The following is a 15,896-nucleotide window of genomic DNA, read 5'->3' on the forward strand; positions in this document are numbered from 1 at the left end:
GTATTTGTCAACATAATCTTGATGTGACAGAACCGACACAACATAGTTAAACTAACGTTAAATATAGATAGGCCGATCAGTAGACTCCCAATCGACCACACACATTTAATTAATACAATAACATTAATACTGTCCGCTCTGTCACATCCATATAATATTTATTTTCTTATCCGAGAATCTAAAACTAAGATTTGCCTCTTTGCCGGTACCACACTTAAACTCATCTAAGATATACGCCATCTGATCTTTACTTTTATTAAATAAAACACAATCGGCATTAACAAATTAATTAAGTGATTTTCATGGATTCCATTATGATTTCATCAAAAGCGCGTCACCGATAAAGTTTTTTGAAACTATTATTTCTGTACGAAGAGGAAGTAAAATAAACTATATTCATCCACCAGGGTAAGCAAATGACTTAGCAAATGACTAAACAAATAGTTTTTTCTACAAATCGTAATATCACCAGATTAAAAAATCTCAATGCCTGTATTAAAGGCGAATTCAAAGCACAATATTTTGAATATCGAACAAAAGGTCAGCCGCACAGAACATAAATCTAGCAGAGAGGGTAAAATTGTTCAGTTTTAAAGTTTTGTGTCACCTAGCTCATACTACAGTAACATAAAAATTGATAAACATAAAACTAATAAATAAGACAATGGCTTATATTAAAGTACATATTATCGAAATGTTAAAAGTCGTCAAAACTGATACACCAAGGTAAATGATGCGGATATGAATCCACTTGCATTGCATATCTATTACATTGCATATTCCGCGCTAGCTGGTCATTTTTGCTACATGTATGTTTATTCTGTGTTCGATATTCAAAAATCGCAGGAAAGGCAGATTTACCTACACTCTTGCTGGTCATTTCTACTTGATGTATTTCTGTGTTCGATATTGAAAAGTTGCGCCTTAAGAATATCGCAGGACAGGCCGCGTACTAAACACGTTTCTTTTTCTACCTCAACCGAAGGCAGAACCTAGGATTTAGAGATAGAAGGAAGATGAGACAACATTAAGTGAATCAAGCGGATTCAAGATACCGGAAAAGAGGCGGCGATCCTGTTAGGTGGGCTCGGTCTTGACGGCCGCGCTGCCCGCCACGGCCGCCCGCGCCTCCTCGGGCAGGCGCTCGGGGTTCGTCAGGATGTCCGTCTGCGTGCACAGCACTCGCAGCGAGTTCAGCACGGCTGTATAAATTGTCATACAAACAATTGTTATACTTTTTCATAGTGGTGGAGCACCACGGGATCCTTTTCCGTGAGGTGAGGGGTTACTACGCAACTGAGCGAGATTTACTCGATTAAATGCGTCGAGGAAGTAAGCGCGAGTTTGTATGGAGTTGCATTACCACTAGGTGGCGCTGATTAAATCACACACAAATTCACAAAAAAATGCTTTTACTTCTTCAACGCGTTTGATCGAGTAAAACTTGCCCTAACCTCTCTGGAACTAACGCCAAGTATTATTTCAACACTTCCATCCGAATTTGAAAATACAAAAAAAATATTAAGTTATACAAAGAACTTAACTGACCTGTCAATGAGAGAGCTAGTTCTGCATGCATATAGCATCATCAGACAACTATCAGGATATCTATATTTTTTATCGCAAGCAATAATATATTTACCGGGTCTCATCTCGACGAGCGAGCAATGTTGCTCGGCCCACAGCAGCGTGGTGCGCACGAGGTCGGCGCCGCTGCCGCACGACACGCACGAGCTGAACGACTCCACCAGCGCGGCGGCCACTACGCTAAACTGACCGGCGTTCAGAAAATCTATTTTGTTTTTGCTATATTTAAGAAACAAAAGTGTTTTATCCTAAATGTCTGCCATTTTTTGGCATGTGTCCGTTACAACATACAAATTCTTTTTTGTATCATAATACAAATAAATTTATTGGGCTTCGCTGCAACTTGCATAAATGGCGCTGTTGACGCGAAGCTAAAATGATTTAGGCATTCTATAACTAATATTTTAAGATTTTTAGTTTCACTGAAAAGCTTATTAAAAAAATATAGGTACTTCTCATTTGGGTTTATTTGGATTTATTTGTTTTAAAAAATCGATGTTACTAAAAAAAGGTCGCGAAATTTATAAAACAGCAATCATATCTAAACTTAGCAGAATGGCGACTTAAAGTCACCCTACAAATATTACAATATTTATAATTTATAACCGTAGGGTATTTCTTATATTTTACGTTAATACAGTCATGCAACATTTAGAACTCTACAAGATAAACCAGCTCGATATAAATAAAATATAATACTGACGAAGTTGAATGTAAATCACCATGATAAGATTATGGAAATCCCGCGATGATTCATCAATACACTCCTCGTACTCACGGTGACATGCAACTTTATAACAAGATATTTTAAATCTTGTTCTATCAATGTTTTAATAAAAAAAAATATATAGATATCAGTTATCGTTAAACAGACTTTTTATCGAAACTTTTTATCAAAACCTATTCGGCTAAAGTAAAATAAGCTTCTTAATTTTATAGTAAAGTCGTTTTCCCGCGGACTTCGCCAGATCATCGGTCCATCTCACGTCCTAATATTTACTTCCTACAAAACACACGCGGTAAAAAGTACCACCTTGGAATATGAATCTGAGAGTATGCGTGTGTACAACAATAGCAGTGTTAGCAAAGGATACGAGCCAGTACTTCCAGTTGTTCATGGTGCGGTTGGCGACGTGCCGCGCGAACATCTCGCGCAGGCGGCCGGCGCGCGCGCGCGACACGGGCGCGCCGGTGGCCGGCAGCAGCGAGTGGCAGTTGCTGCGGACAAACGGGGTACAGTGCCCGGCGCCTCACTTCATCCTAAACTGTACTATGTGAGCGTTGGGTACAATTTATATATTGCTACTACTACGCATCGGGGAAGTGACAACTTATATGTGGAAAACGATGGAAGTAATATTTTAAATGAAAGCGTGACCACAATGTTTTTGTTTGTTCTATCTCTTTCTAGATTTATAAATAGATATCTTATAATTGTGAAAATAACAGATCTTTTTCTATTCCCACATTTTTCTTGTTTGCAATTTGTGTAATTAGAAATACACGGAAAGGCACTAAAAAGTGTCAAAGGATTTCTTTTCCCCATCTGAAATCTGTAAAACGATGTGTTGCTTTTAGATACATTATTACATTTAATATTATCTATCACACAGAGTAAAAACAACGTGTTTGCTCACCAAAAATTTCACAGCTTACCTACATTTAAAATACGTAAATTTGCAAATTTTTTTGTTTGTTTCTTTTTCATGCTAAAGCTTTGGCAATCCCTCCACAGATCGTCAGTGAAAAAGGCAAATACTAAAACCAAATTGGACTCATGAACATCGTGATGCACAACTTCACATTGTTTTACAAAGTTCGTTTTTTCACGAACGCCATTGTCACGATGGATTTATAATTCTGAGAAACTGATTTGTAAATACTGGTTTAAACAGATAAATCGGATAATTTCCCAACTTGTACAAAAAAAAACATACTTACGAGATAGAATTATTAAGATATTCGATCTGTTGCCGTAAACTTTCCATCTCCTCTTTTATTTGATTTCTCTCTGCTTTTAACTGTTTGATGTATTCTGCACCTTTTTGTAACATGGCTGCTTTACTTATCTGAAAATAAATATAGCAATGATAACATAATACTTCAAAAGAGTTTATAGTCTCTTAGGGATTTTCTGGCGCAATTAGTCAAAGTACTGGATCCAACTCCTTTTAAATTTCACAACATCATTTGTGTACTGGCTCTTTAACGAAGGCAGCGTTGATCGGGAACACGCTTTGCTTCTTAAATCACACATATTGCGTTAGAGAGTTTGGGACCACTGCTTGGGGATGCTTACTCAAGGTAAAAATTCCAAAATCCTGCTTAATCAAGTTCAAAATAGTTCATTTCTCATCATGACCTGACCTAGGATCGAACTTGTAGCAATTGCCTCAACTGCGCCACAGAGGCAGAGAGAGTACCTTAGCGGCAGGGTTGACGTTGAGGTGCGGTATGAGCGCCTGCAGCGTGTCGAAGCCGTTCTTGATGTTGTAGCGCCGCTTCTGCTCCGCGTGGAGGTGCGTCCGCCGAGCCTCGCGGCCGCTCGGGGACCCCGCCCGCTCGGACGTCGGTGATGTAGGTGGGGACAGAGACTGTAACAAATATCTGTCTCTTTAAACTTTTCTTACATTTTGCAGGTGGGAAATATATATTTCTCACCTACGTAATCTGGGAAACAATTGTCAGTGGCATCATTTACGCGACAGTCTCAATTGATAACGAATCTTCGATGCAAAGAGCAATAATCGTGTGGGCCGTTCGTAAATTTAACGATCGCACCACCATTTCCTCATGATTACATCTAGACATTAAATGACAACAGTTACAGTACAGCAAGTGACTCACGTGGTGGGGCGACATGACGTCGCTGCCGATGGGCGAGGGCTGCATGCGGCGCGCCGGCGACCGCGCCTCGCCCGCGGCCTCCTCGCTGGGCGGCTTGAACGCGCCACTCGACGCTGGAAATACGACAAATTACAATTTCATCTTCACAGTCGATGTCGCGTAAGGCGGACCCCGAACCCGAAAGCATATCAGTTGAGGATGAAACCGGGAACACGCAAAGATGAGGGAGAAAGAGCTTACGCCAATTCTAAGCCACATTGTAGCATAAAAAAATGCCGTAAGATAATGGTGTTATTGTCTATGAGTCCAGGCGTACCGTCCGTCGTACGGACGTTTCGGGGCCTGACGTTCGCTGTTCAACATTTCTATCTCCAGTTTGTGCAGTGTGCAGTCTTCTGTATAGCACTCACAGTGGCCGGAGAGCAGCTGCGCCAGCATGACGCTGGCTTGCGGCAGGCTGGGCTCGGAGGCCACGCTGTTGAGCGGCGGCGGGCGGCGCGCGGGGCTGCCTTCTGCGAGCGCGCCGCTAGATGTCGAGCGCGAGCGCATGCGCAGCGACGCGGGGTGCGGGTCGCGGGTCTGCAACAAAATACGACAGTGAAAAAAAATTTGTGAAGTTCGAATGACACTCAATCAGCTTATCAGCCTGCTAAAGATAGAACTATCTTGCCATTTTCAGGACACATGGGTTCTCGTTTTCAGCCTGACACCGTCTACGCCGATGTGAGACACATTCAGGTTTTCGTTTTGCGCCCTCTCAGACATTTATCTTTTTACACAATGTCGTCTATAGATGGAAGCCACTGCCTCCAAGTAATTCTGGGTGCATAACACCTTATTTTCATTAACACCGATCGCTACTCTTCCCACTCGGCCCCTCGATCAGTGTGCTCAACACACCGTAAGATTGACTCCCATCCCCGGCAAACCCCACTCCCCTTTCTTACTGGATGCTGGCAATGATCGCGCAAATTAGCCCGGTCATTACTTACGCCTAGCTGCACACGTACCCTGACGGTGTTCCTCGTATTGTCCGGCGCCACAGTGGCGGACAAGGGCGCGGGCGACGGCTGGTGCGCAGGCGCAGGGGCGGGCGCGGTGACGGCCCAGTCGGCGCCGAGCTGCGCGCCGAGCGGCAGGCTGTGCGACCGGAACTGCTCCTGCTTGCCGCGCAGCGTCACCACTGACGCGTTAACCGGGCTCGCTGCTACGTTTACCTGCGTGTTGTATATATCTTGTGAAAAAGGAGCGCTTATGCACTTCACGCTTATAAATACACCAAAAGCTCTGTTCGCAAACGTTGACATGACACTTGTCTTATATTCTCTCTCTTTCTAGCCCAGGTCTACCGAAGACATAAGAGGAGCCAGATAAAATATGTAGTATCTGCTTACTTCTCCGGAATATATGTTTGTACGTGTGTGGTTGTAGAAATACTAACTTGTTGCGACGTGGAGGGCGCGAGCGGGGGCGAGGGCATCTTGAAGGATCTCGGGTTGACGGCGGTGGCGGTTTTGGCCTTGTACGAGTCCACCGGCGTCGGGAGGTACTGCATCTGCTGCGGCGGCGCTCGTTGGCCGGTCCTGATTCATTTTTATTCTTTCAATAAGTTATACAAGATATAATAAAGGTGCAGTGTGGATACCGTGTGGTTCCCGGCACTTTAGAATAGGATCACTGCATATCTTTCCCATTGGTATCGTAAAAGGCTAATGAACTTGAGATTCATCATGAAGGCGATGAGCTTAGAGCCTGTCACTATTTGAATTTCAATTCCATTATCTAGCCATACAGCTGAATGTGGCCTTTCAGTCGTTTCAAGACTGCTGGCTCTGTCTCCCCGCAAGGGATTGTATGTTTGTATGTGTGGTTATACAACCACATACCACCATACATACCATACGACTGAAACTTTATTAAGCATACGCTTAATAAAGGTTCAGTCGAAGATGTTGATAAATTTCATAGAAAAAATAAATGTGCTTCCAATAAAATTGTATCATGGATTGCTCATTTTATTTCAAACCATTAAAATATTTTTTTGATAAATCTACGAATATCAACTTTGCACACACAATTTGTCATTTATCGCAAATCAGTGGGATTGGTAGTTTTTTTAAGAAGTGGCAAACAAGCAAACCAACCCACTTTTCCATTTAGGTATATGTATAATTTTCCATTTATTTAATTAATTGTATGAAAGTACGGTTATGGATGTCTAACATAACTAGTGCTATACTCTAATGTGGAAAAAAATCAAGCATCCAACAAGCATTATCTTAAGAAGTCATAAACATAGTGTAATCAGTGACCTGGGCTCGTAGTTAGGCGGCTGCGCGGCCGGCTGGCCCCCGTACCCCGGGTACTGGTTGCCGGACAGCGGGCTGGCGTACTGCGACAGCCGCGCCCGGGGCTTGTCTCGCGAGTACCCGCCGCGGCCCGACATCACGATGGTGGACGCGTACTTGGCGTTCTGAACGGGCTGCTGCAGGAGCGACACCGTCTCTGGGGCGGTTTGGGACGGCGGAACGGCTGATGAAAACAAACATTTTATTCTTATTATCCAAATTTTTATTTTATTCTAACATTTACTTGACAGGACTTCCGAAAAGGAGGTTTGCTCGGCCGTCAAACGTGTTCTCGAAAAGCCTCGTACCTAAACGCGCACATACATCTTAAACTGTTGTTTGTCCGGCCGTTTATTGTAGGTCAAATAATCATTGGATTTGAATTAACATCTGTTTCGTATATTAGTTATTTTGAAAGTCCCTTCGATAAAGTTTCCACAAGTTTATTGAAGCCGTAGGTATTTTATATAGAAATGTTACACAAGACCTTAGTTTTCAATCATATCAATGGCTGTATACTAGGTACATATCTATCTAATTGCTGAATCAAAAACAAATTAAATGGATACATACCTGCGTTACTATATTTAGTGTTATAGCATGTCTCCTGCGCTACGATTTTAGGCGGTGTGCCGTAAGATAACCGCTTGCCCATGTAAACTCCGCCTAGAGCCGCATCTGTCGCATTGTCGTAAGACGCAGGCGGGTAAGACGGCATCATCTCTTGAGTATTTATCAAATTATCTTGCATTTCTGTCTGACTGTACATTCTACCGTTGTCGTACATGCGCATTTGCTCGTTTTTAACGCTCTGGTCGGATAAAGACATCATCTGAGTATTGTTATTTGTACCTGTTAAATGAAATTTAAATATTAAATACATTAAAGATTATATAATAGACTACAGAGAATTACAAATAACTACTACAAAATAACTTATTTTGCTATTAGCCGCCATATGAAGCGGATCGCTTTTAAAAATGTCCATGGGACATGTGGAGTGGTGCTATCCAACTCTGCCTGAAATCATAGCTTGCAAATTCTGTAATCTCAACCAACATACCATGTTTACGCTAAGGCGCGAGCGAAGTGGACATGAATCCTTGCGCGGGGTACGCATCCATTTAACAAAATCATCATTTATTATGAATCTAAACCAACCATGTATAGTCATCTGTGAGGTGGGCATGGTGGGCGTTGAGGAGGTCTGCGCGTGCGCGGTGGACATGAACCCTTGCGCGGGGTACGCGTCCACCGACATGCCACTCCGGTACATCGGCTCTTCAGACGACAGCGCGCTTTCTTCCGGCACCGGCGGCAGTCGCGGCGTCGATAGGAGCTCTGCGTGACAACGAACGTCATAATAGAACCTTAATTTTTTTATATTTTCTATTGTAACGAATAATCTCTAAACCTATTTTGAATTAACGAAACGAACGATATTAGTATGTCGTATGTGTATACCCCTTCCGAGGTGAACAGAACCAGTAATCGAAAAGTCCATCACTTTCAACTGGGTGGCGCAGCAAGTGATAGATTGCTAGCCTATCGTCCAGTACTATCACCATCATCCTAATAAACCAACAAATGTGCCGTGGGATAAAAAAATTAAGGTACTTAACTGATTCTACAATAATTTGTATTTTGACCGAAAATATATTAAAACCAAAATATAATATTTAAATTAAATGAAGCAGAGAAATTAATTGAACGATGTTTGTATGGTTTCGCCATTGAAATTTAATGTTATAATGACGGAATTAATATAGTGTATTTTGGGAATTCCCGCTCCTTCTAAATAAACCAATCGTTTTGATTAATTGCAAAAGTTAGTATGTATCAGCAAAGGGGTGAAAGACCTTCACTAATCTATATAAATATAACTTTAAAACCAGTATGCTTTCGCAAACAATGATGCAACTTTCTACTTGAAATAATCATACATTAAAATATTCGAATGTTAACATTTTGTTGCGCGATTGAAGATCTGTTCTGTCTTTGACATGACTGGCAAAGCCCAAAAATTATAAATAAAAGAGATGGTTACATAAACAAAAAAAAGCATTTTTATTTATAGTGAAAATACTATGTACTCGTTAGAATAAATTAAAGACTGGTGAATTACGTTGACAGTTCGTCGTGTCCGTGTTTTTTATAAGGTACATAATTATTTATCTACCTACTAAATACAAATTTACCTACTTTTTCTCGGTTTATGTAATGTATGTTATGAATCGAATCTCCATTGTTAGTTATTATGACCATCATTCAAGACAGCTATAGAATTCGGAATATTGAATTGAAATGACGAAAAGTTCACAAATTTACAATGGCAAATGTGGTTGTAACTACATCATGGCACGTCTTTTTCACAACTTAGGTACGCCTTATTCTGAGGTTTTACAACTGCGCAGAAAAAGCGAGCGATGCAAGTTATATATATATATATATCAATCTCATAATTTCAAGCACAATATGGAATTGCTGTCCTTATTATTCAGATTTCTATAGTTGAAATAATGGGATACAAACTTGACCGTCTTTAGATATACGTTCATTATGTAGCGAGTACTAAAATATTGATATGATTTCTAAACAAATAGACGACAGTCGTAAAGTAAGTCACGTGTTGGCCCTACCACGTGTTTGTAGTTTGCTTATCATTCCTAGTTTGATATGACATTCATGTTCTTATTACAGCCCAAATATAATTATTAGTTCGCTATAAAGGACCTCAGCCGTTTTGCGCTGTAAAAATTAAATGCGAGAATATACAAATATATGTGTATGTAATAACGATTTGTTTTTTTTAATGAATACTTTACATATTTTCTGCTAGTTTGCTGCGCACATTGTTAATCACCTTGACCCATCGCCTACAATTATTGGGTACTGTTATCAATTATGTCATGATAATTCGTCACAGTCAAATTAAGTAATTAATGTTACTATCACATATTTACGTGAGCAAAGTCATCGAACAAGGCACAAAGCGGATAGTATCCAAATGCGTTCTGTAAACATCGAACGATTTGTCTCCCATGTTTTTATGATTTAATTTTATAAGATTTTTAACACACAATTTTTTCCTCGAAGTTTGCATTTTATTAAGAAAACGCAAGTAACATACTAACAACATAATGGTTTGTTTGTACATGGTGGTTTATATCTAGCGCCAGTGTTCCCAATTGCACCCTTTGCCGTGCTCGGCCTGGGTTCTTGGTTGGTTCATTTTACTTCAAATCAATGATCGTTTATTGGCGAGTACTGAATGAAAAAATACGGCTTGTAAAATTACCGTGAAAAGGCTCCAATTCCATATAATCGTCAAGATTAGGTTGTAGCGGACCTAAGCTGGGTTGTATGAAATCTGCCAAACTTGCACCTCTTGCTGTAATGTAAAATAGAAAAAAAAAATTAAATACATCAACATAATTAAGAGTCTGTGACATGACGTTATAGTCTATTAAATTTATATGATTGGTTAATTTCACAGCATAAAATCGATCATGATAAGCAACTGATTATAGGAAATGACGCTGCGAACACCTGTTTAGAAATACAAATAATGAGTTCAAAATGTACCTGATATTTTCCATTCCCAACATTTTTCATGAGGTCTTTCCAAATCTTTAATTTCTATAGTAAATATGCAAGAAAATGAGAACTTCAACACCATGTTACTTTATGGCTTTACCCAATGAAGTTACAACAAAAAAAACACAAAAAGAAGAATTAACAAGACAATGAACTGCTCACCAATCTCTCTACAATCAGGAAAGGCGAACGGCTGGTGACTGGATATGGTAGAAAACAGGGTGTCACTCATGAAATTGAGGTAGTCCTCGTCGGTCAACATGTTGCCCGCCAGCTCGCTGCATTGGAACGACTCTGCCGTGTCCATGTCCATCTCCGAAATCTTAAAATAAATTCGAATTGAGAAAACCATCTTTGAAGTCTTTAATTGTTCTACCATAGGCATGATTATATAGTCTATGGGAAAACCAGTGTGGAGTCAGTAATTTTTTTAACTTAAATTATCTTGTAAATTACATCTTTCATCGAAAAATTTAATATACCTAATAATAATCTGCGATACTTACTGGGTACTGGACAGAGGTGTCCCCCTTGCCAAAGAGGCGCATTATATGAAACATTCGCCATTTTTTATATTCTGCTATAACTGCTTCCGCTCTTCTTTTCCAATATTTACCTTCTAAAATCGTTGTCTGAAATATTTATTATCATTCATTAATTTTCTTTAATCAAGTTAATTTTAATCAAATTATTATGTTTTATGAAACTATAGAAGACGTTATTACCTCCGGTTTCACGTGTGTGTCAACATCTAGTGGTGAAGCAAATTGACACACCAAAGTATTTTGTTTCTTTATGACTGAAAAATAAATATCCCGATTACTATTTGTAGGCAACCTTCTTGGTATACGCCATAGCACCGGTTGCCATGATGTTGTTTGTTAGTAAAAATAATTTTATTGTTAGATATTCTGAAGATATACGTTGAATAATATAGACATTTAAAACTGATTATTTTCTCCTCTTTTCTCCTTCTTTCTTCTGTAGGAATAAATAACTTTTATAACTATACTTCCTACAACTGGTGACCCCTAAGAACACGGAATTTGCAAGAGGATGTCGGATGACGATAAGAAGAATGTGACCGTACGTACTAAAACACAACCTAGTGTGGTGAAATCCAATTTTGAGGACGCGTCGTCTGACACGACTTCTACGACGGCTCCTGTGTTTGTGCCTTCAGCGCCCGTACATATGAAAATTTCTCCGTTTTGGCCTGAAAAACCGGCGATATGGTACGCGCAAGTGGAGGGCCAGTTTGCCATAATGCGGATCTTGTGATCCGCATATATTGTTTGTACAAAGAGACCAAGTTTTATCACGTTGTGGCGACGTTGGATAGGCAGTATGCAGCCGAGGTAAAGGACATCCTGACTGGACCCGCAGATTACGAGCGCCTGAAGTCTGAATTGATGAAACGTTTGTCTGTGTCCCGAGAAAATAAAGTGAAGCAATTTGGAATAAAGTGAAACAGATAAGAAGTCGAAAACCTTCGCAGATTCTCAGACATTTGCAGCATCTCGCTGGACCATCCGTCCTAGAAGATTTTCTTAAGACTATATGGACGAGTCGTTTACCAGTGAGCATGCAATCTATCGTCGCCTCGCAATCGTCACTATCGCTAGACTCTGTTGCCGAGTTGGCTGACCGAGTTCACGACATTGCGACGCCTGTACTGTACAGCAAGTAGCTGCTACGTCGACATCATCACGTTCAGTGGTTGAACAGCTGATAGCAAGTGGCAGAATTAACAAGGCAAGACAGTGCGCTTACAAAACAAGGCAATCAGATAATTGTTGGGAATATATTTGTTATAAACAAAGAAAAAACAAGTTGGTGCATTACAAGTCATCGAAATTTTATATCAAACGAAAATGCAACAGCAACTAAAAAATTAATTAACACTCGATCGGCGTGTCGGCCACTAAAGCGCTGTGCGATATTGATTCGGAAGTAACTGCTTCCGAGTCAATATCACAATCCGAGACGGATTCAATTTCCAGTCAGACCATGATGAGAAATTTTATTTTTCTGGATGGACTGGGCATTGGCTGTTTATCTATAGGTGTATTAATTACTAGTATCGTTACTTATTGCATTAAGTTTGGGGTTAGCGCTCGGTCTATGCGATTTGCCTCTTTTTATTATTTATTTACACTTGTCATTATGAACACCAATTGAGTGACGTCAAGCTACACGATATCGCCGTGACTGTTTTTCGTGAAGCCTACCTACTCATATGGCGGGAAATTAGCGAATTTGTTATCAACACTCGGTATTTACAGATTTCAGGTTGCCATAATTCATACACTACATTACATAATATTTACATAGCTTTATACCTACTTAATCGTTTTGGCGGCAGATGATTATTATGCTAGCTGCAAGCAATAAAATATAGCGGGTACACACCAGTGTGAACCCGCTACACTAGAGTGAGCGCTTCTATAGCAAGCAGTGTATTAGTTTAGCTCCACGACTTATTTGGCTGCTTATTCTCTAAGGTAAAATAATACCTACTATTAGTACCTAAACCAGTAATACCTAGGAATCTTAATGTCTTTAACATCATTTATTTACCAAAGAATATAAAGCGACTCTAAAGGATTGATCATGTGTGTAAACCTGACACACCCTATATCCAATCAAGCATAAATCGAGCCCAAGTCGAATGCTCTCGGGTACAAAGTTACTAATCTTTATCAGTAGCTGAGATATTGCCGCGATAACACCGTCTACAGCAGAGATCACGGAGAGCGTGCGTGTTTATTGTTTCGACAAATACTGTAACTACCGGGTGACGACAAAGTGGAAGTAACGAAAACGAAAAGTCATGAACCCTAACTAAAATATATACTTGTGTCAGAAAATAACAATGATTTGTTAGACGGCGGCCTCTGTGGCGCATCAGAAGTGGGCTTGTCTGTGACACAGTGGGTCCTGGGTTCAAATCCTGGCCAGGGCATGGTGAAAATGAACTTTTTCTGATTGGCCTGAGTCTTGGATGTTTATCTATTGAAGTATTTATTATAGAATAAACAATTGTTGAGCTAGTATCTCATATCAAAGTTTCGAACTTACCTGTGCAATTTATACTATCTAGATACATACATATTTATCCTTTACAGCAGAAAAGCTTAATGATGGAATACATTGATAATGGTAAAATACTTAATAAATAAGAATGGAACAATTACTTACTTTTAATAAGTTGTAATAAAATTGGTTTACTAGGAAATATATAATTCAACAGAAATGGAGAATCAAAGGCATTTAAATGATAATCAATTTCAATAAAGAAAGACATTTTTTTATAATCTTAGCAACCATAATCAAAAGTGCCTTGACTTTACTACATTGCAGGTTGTGGGGTCGTATCACTGACATATTAAACATCCTCTATCTTTTTTATTACTATTTGAAGTTAATAAGATCAACATGATAAAGGCATAAGGAATATACAAAAAAAAAATTGTTAAATTTCATCAATATATTTAAGTGATCTGTTTTTACAAAATACTTACATTGCATGTGCCAGCACCTCCAAATAACATTGTTTAATCTGATCTTGTCCTTCCAGCGCAGCTTGATACCTTTGAAACGATTCCATTTTGGTGATGTTAGTTTTTGTCTGAGAAATATGCATAATAACAACATCAATTTCAAAAACTCACCATGCTTCTCCTAACAATAACTCCATCACAAACAGACATTTGACAAAAGAACCTTCATTATTAAGTTAACTATAAAAGTCCTTGAATTAATTAATATCATTTTCACTTGAAAACTATCAATATACATTATTAAATAATAAAAAATATTTTTTACAAAATAGAGTACAGGCTACTCGGAGAGACTGCACTTTAAAAATGTAGTTTTCAGTAATGTAAAGCCTATTATCAGTGCTGCTATCAAAGGGATCTTAAGCTTATTGCAAATAACAGGTTGATAAGGAACAAACTCATATTCCTATCTTATCTTTATATGTGCGGTCTCTCAATATGCAGGGAGAAAACAAATTACTGATATTAAGTACATTTCCATCACTACTGAACTTTATATATGTTATTTTTATTCTACTTATTAAGGCATGTTTATAGCCTTAGTTTATATTGCACTGCTTAAATTATTCATATTAATAAAGGAATTTGATTTAATGAAATATGTTTGTATTTTTACAAAAAATATTGATTGAAAAATGAGAAATTTAAAAATAAAACATATTTAGCATCACCAAGTGAACAACGTAAAATATAAACATTGTACATAACGAACTAGATTTCGTTGTTTGTTTAAATTTGTTGCATTGTTTTTTTTTATAAAATCATACATATGGAACATATAATTTGATGTTTATGTAACCTTAAGTATACTCATTATAAAGTGTTCAAAGACAATTAACTTAATACTTTAGCAAATGACGATAAATGATCAAGAGAAAAGTGGTTAATGTTCAATATTAATCAAATTTTTATGTTTATTAATAACTGAGTAACTATTTGTAGAAGAGTTATCTTAGCAAATGACCTATGTCACTTATATTACTATGATGACCTCCTGTTATCTTTGCATGCTAAACCAGTGGAAACATACTGTTTCCTCATTTTAAAGCCAATAAGAACAAATACTCAACTGAAACGCGTTTCCATATTTTTAACAACAAAAAAAACAAAGAATCACCATAAATGAAGGACCCAAAATTTATACCTTTTTGCAGTCACAATTACAAAATTCAACTATTCTTAGAATTAAGATAAATAATATTTATCATATTTATAAATAACATTCAAAAACTCACCTGTATGCTAAGGTCATACATTTAAATAACTTAGTCAAAGATATTTCAATTGAAAGTTGTTGTTTACTTTCTTGTAAATCGAAAGTTGGAAAAGGTTCTTTGAAGCTTGGTACGGTATAAGTAGCAACTGTAGTAACTTTCTGAACATTTTGCTCCTCATCTGGTACAGGGACAGCTAAGTCGTCAAACTCATCCTGGGCTTCTGCTTCAAAATGAGACACCATAAAATGACCAGAATGAATCGCCTCTCTGCCAGGCCTTGGCTGACGTTTCTCCACGTGGGTCATAGTGCAGATATAAAACAATCTTGTCAACTGTAAATTATTTAATAATTAACTTCTGGACCTATCCATATTTTTCACATTTCACTACCACTATCACTCCGCTCACATTTGTTTTTTTCATCTGACAAGACAACCTGACAGAACATAGAAGTGTTGCCACTAGATAGATACGATGGATAGCCATAAGCCATTGAAGACTCTCAATAGGGTTTCGATCATGTTTCGTTTACAGATTTTAAAATATTCTGTGGTTTCGATAGACGCTTCTAGACGTTAAATTTCAGAAAAAACTTTACATATCAACGGTGTCGAAGCTTTATGACAGGTCACTGATTTCCATTTAATACAATACTATCGAATTCAATAGCATAGTTTCGCATTCGGGCCGGGCCTATGAAAGATATTTGTAGATGGCGCTCTTATAGTTTGTTCGAG

At 38.6% G+C, this 15,896-nt stretch overlaps 1 protein-coding gene across 3 annotated transcripts; it reads right to left on the reverse strand.

Annotated features, from left to right (window-relative positions):
* Nucleotides 1–259: 259 nt before the first annotated feature.
* Nucleotides 260–15,588, reverse strand: LOC106131850 (MLX-interacting protein). Of its 3 annotated transcripts, none has more exons than XM_013331081.2 (18): nucleotides 15,178–15,588; nucleotides 13,904–14,010; nucleotides 11,105–11,178; nucleotides 10,886–11,011; nucleotides 10,542–10,701; nucleotides 10,081–10,173; nucleotides 7,944–8,123; nucleotides 7,356–7,634; nucleotides 6,747–6,966; nucleotides 5,876–6,017; nucleotides 5,445–5,651; nucleotides 4,845–5,013; nucleotides 4,435–4,547; nucleotides 4,011–4,181; nucleotides 3,529–3,656; nucleotides 2,682–2,805; nucleotides 1,643–1,772; nucleotides 260–1,202 (listed from the first exon to the last, which is right to left on the reverse strand). In XM_013331081.2, the coding sequence occupies exons 1-18, from the start codon at nucleotides 15,462–15,464 to the stop codon at nucleotides 1,078–1,080; spliced, it is 2,835 nt and encodes a 944-aa protein (XP_013186535.2). In that variant the 5' UTR covers nucleotides 15,465–15,588; the 3' UTR covers nucleotides 260–1,077. The 3 variants fall into 3 exon arrangements, with proteins under 3 accessions (XP_013186535.2, XP_013186536.2, XP_060800492.1); XM_013331082.2 differs by lacking the exon at nucleotides 15,178–15,588 and adding an exon at nucleotides 14,054–14,286 and having other exon boundaries at nucleotides 13,904–13,972; XM_060944509.1 differs by lacking the exons at nucleotides 13,904–14,010; nucleotides 15,178–15,588 and adding an exon at nucleotides 14,054–14,287.
* Between the last annotated feature and the right edge of the window lie 308 nt (nucleotides 15,589–15,896).

Source organism: Amyelois transitella, chromosome 5 (genome assembly GCF_032362555.1).
Source record: "Amyelois transitella isolate CPQ chromosome 5, ilAmyTran1.1, whole genome shotgun sequence".
NCBI classification, from domain to species: Eukaryota; Metazoa; Arthropoda; class Insecta; order Lepidoptera; family Pyralidae; genus Amyelois; species Amyelois transitella.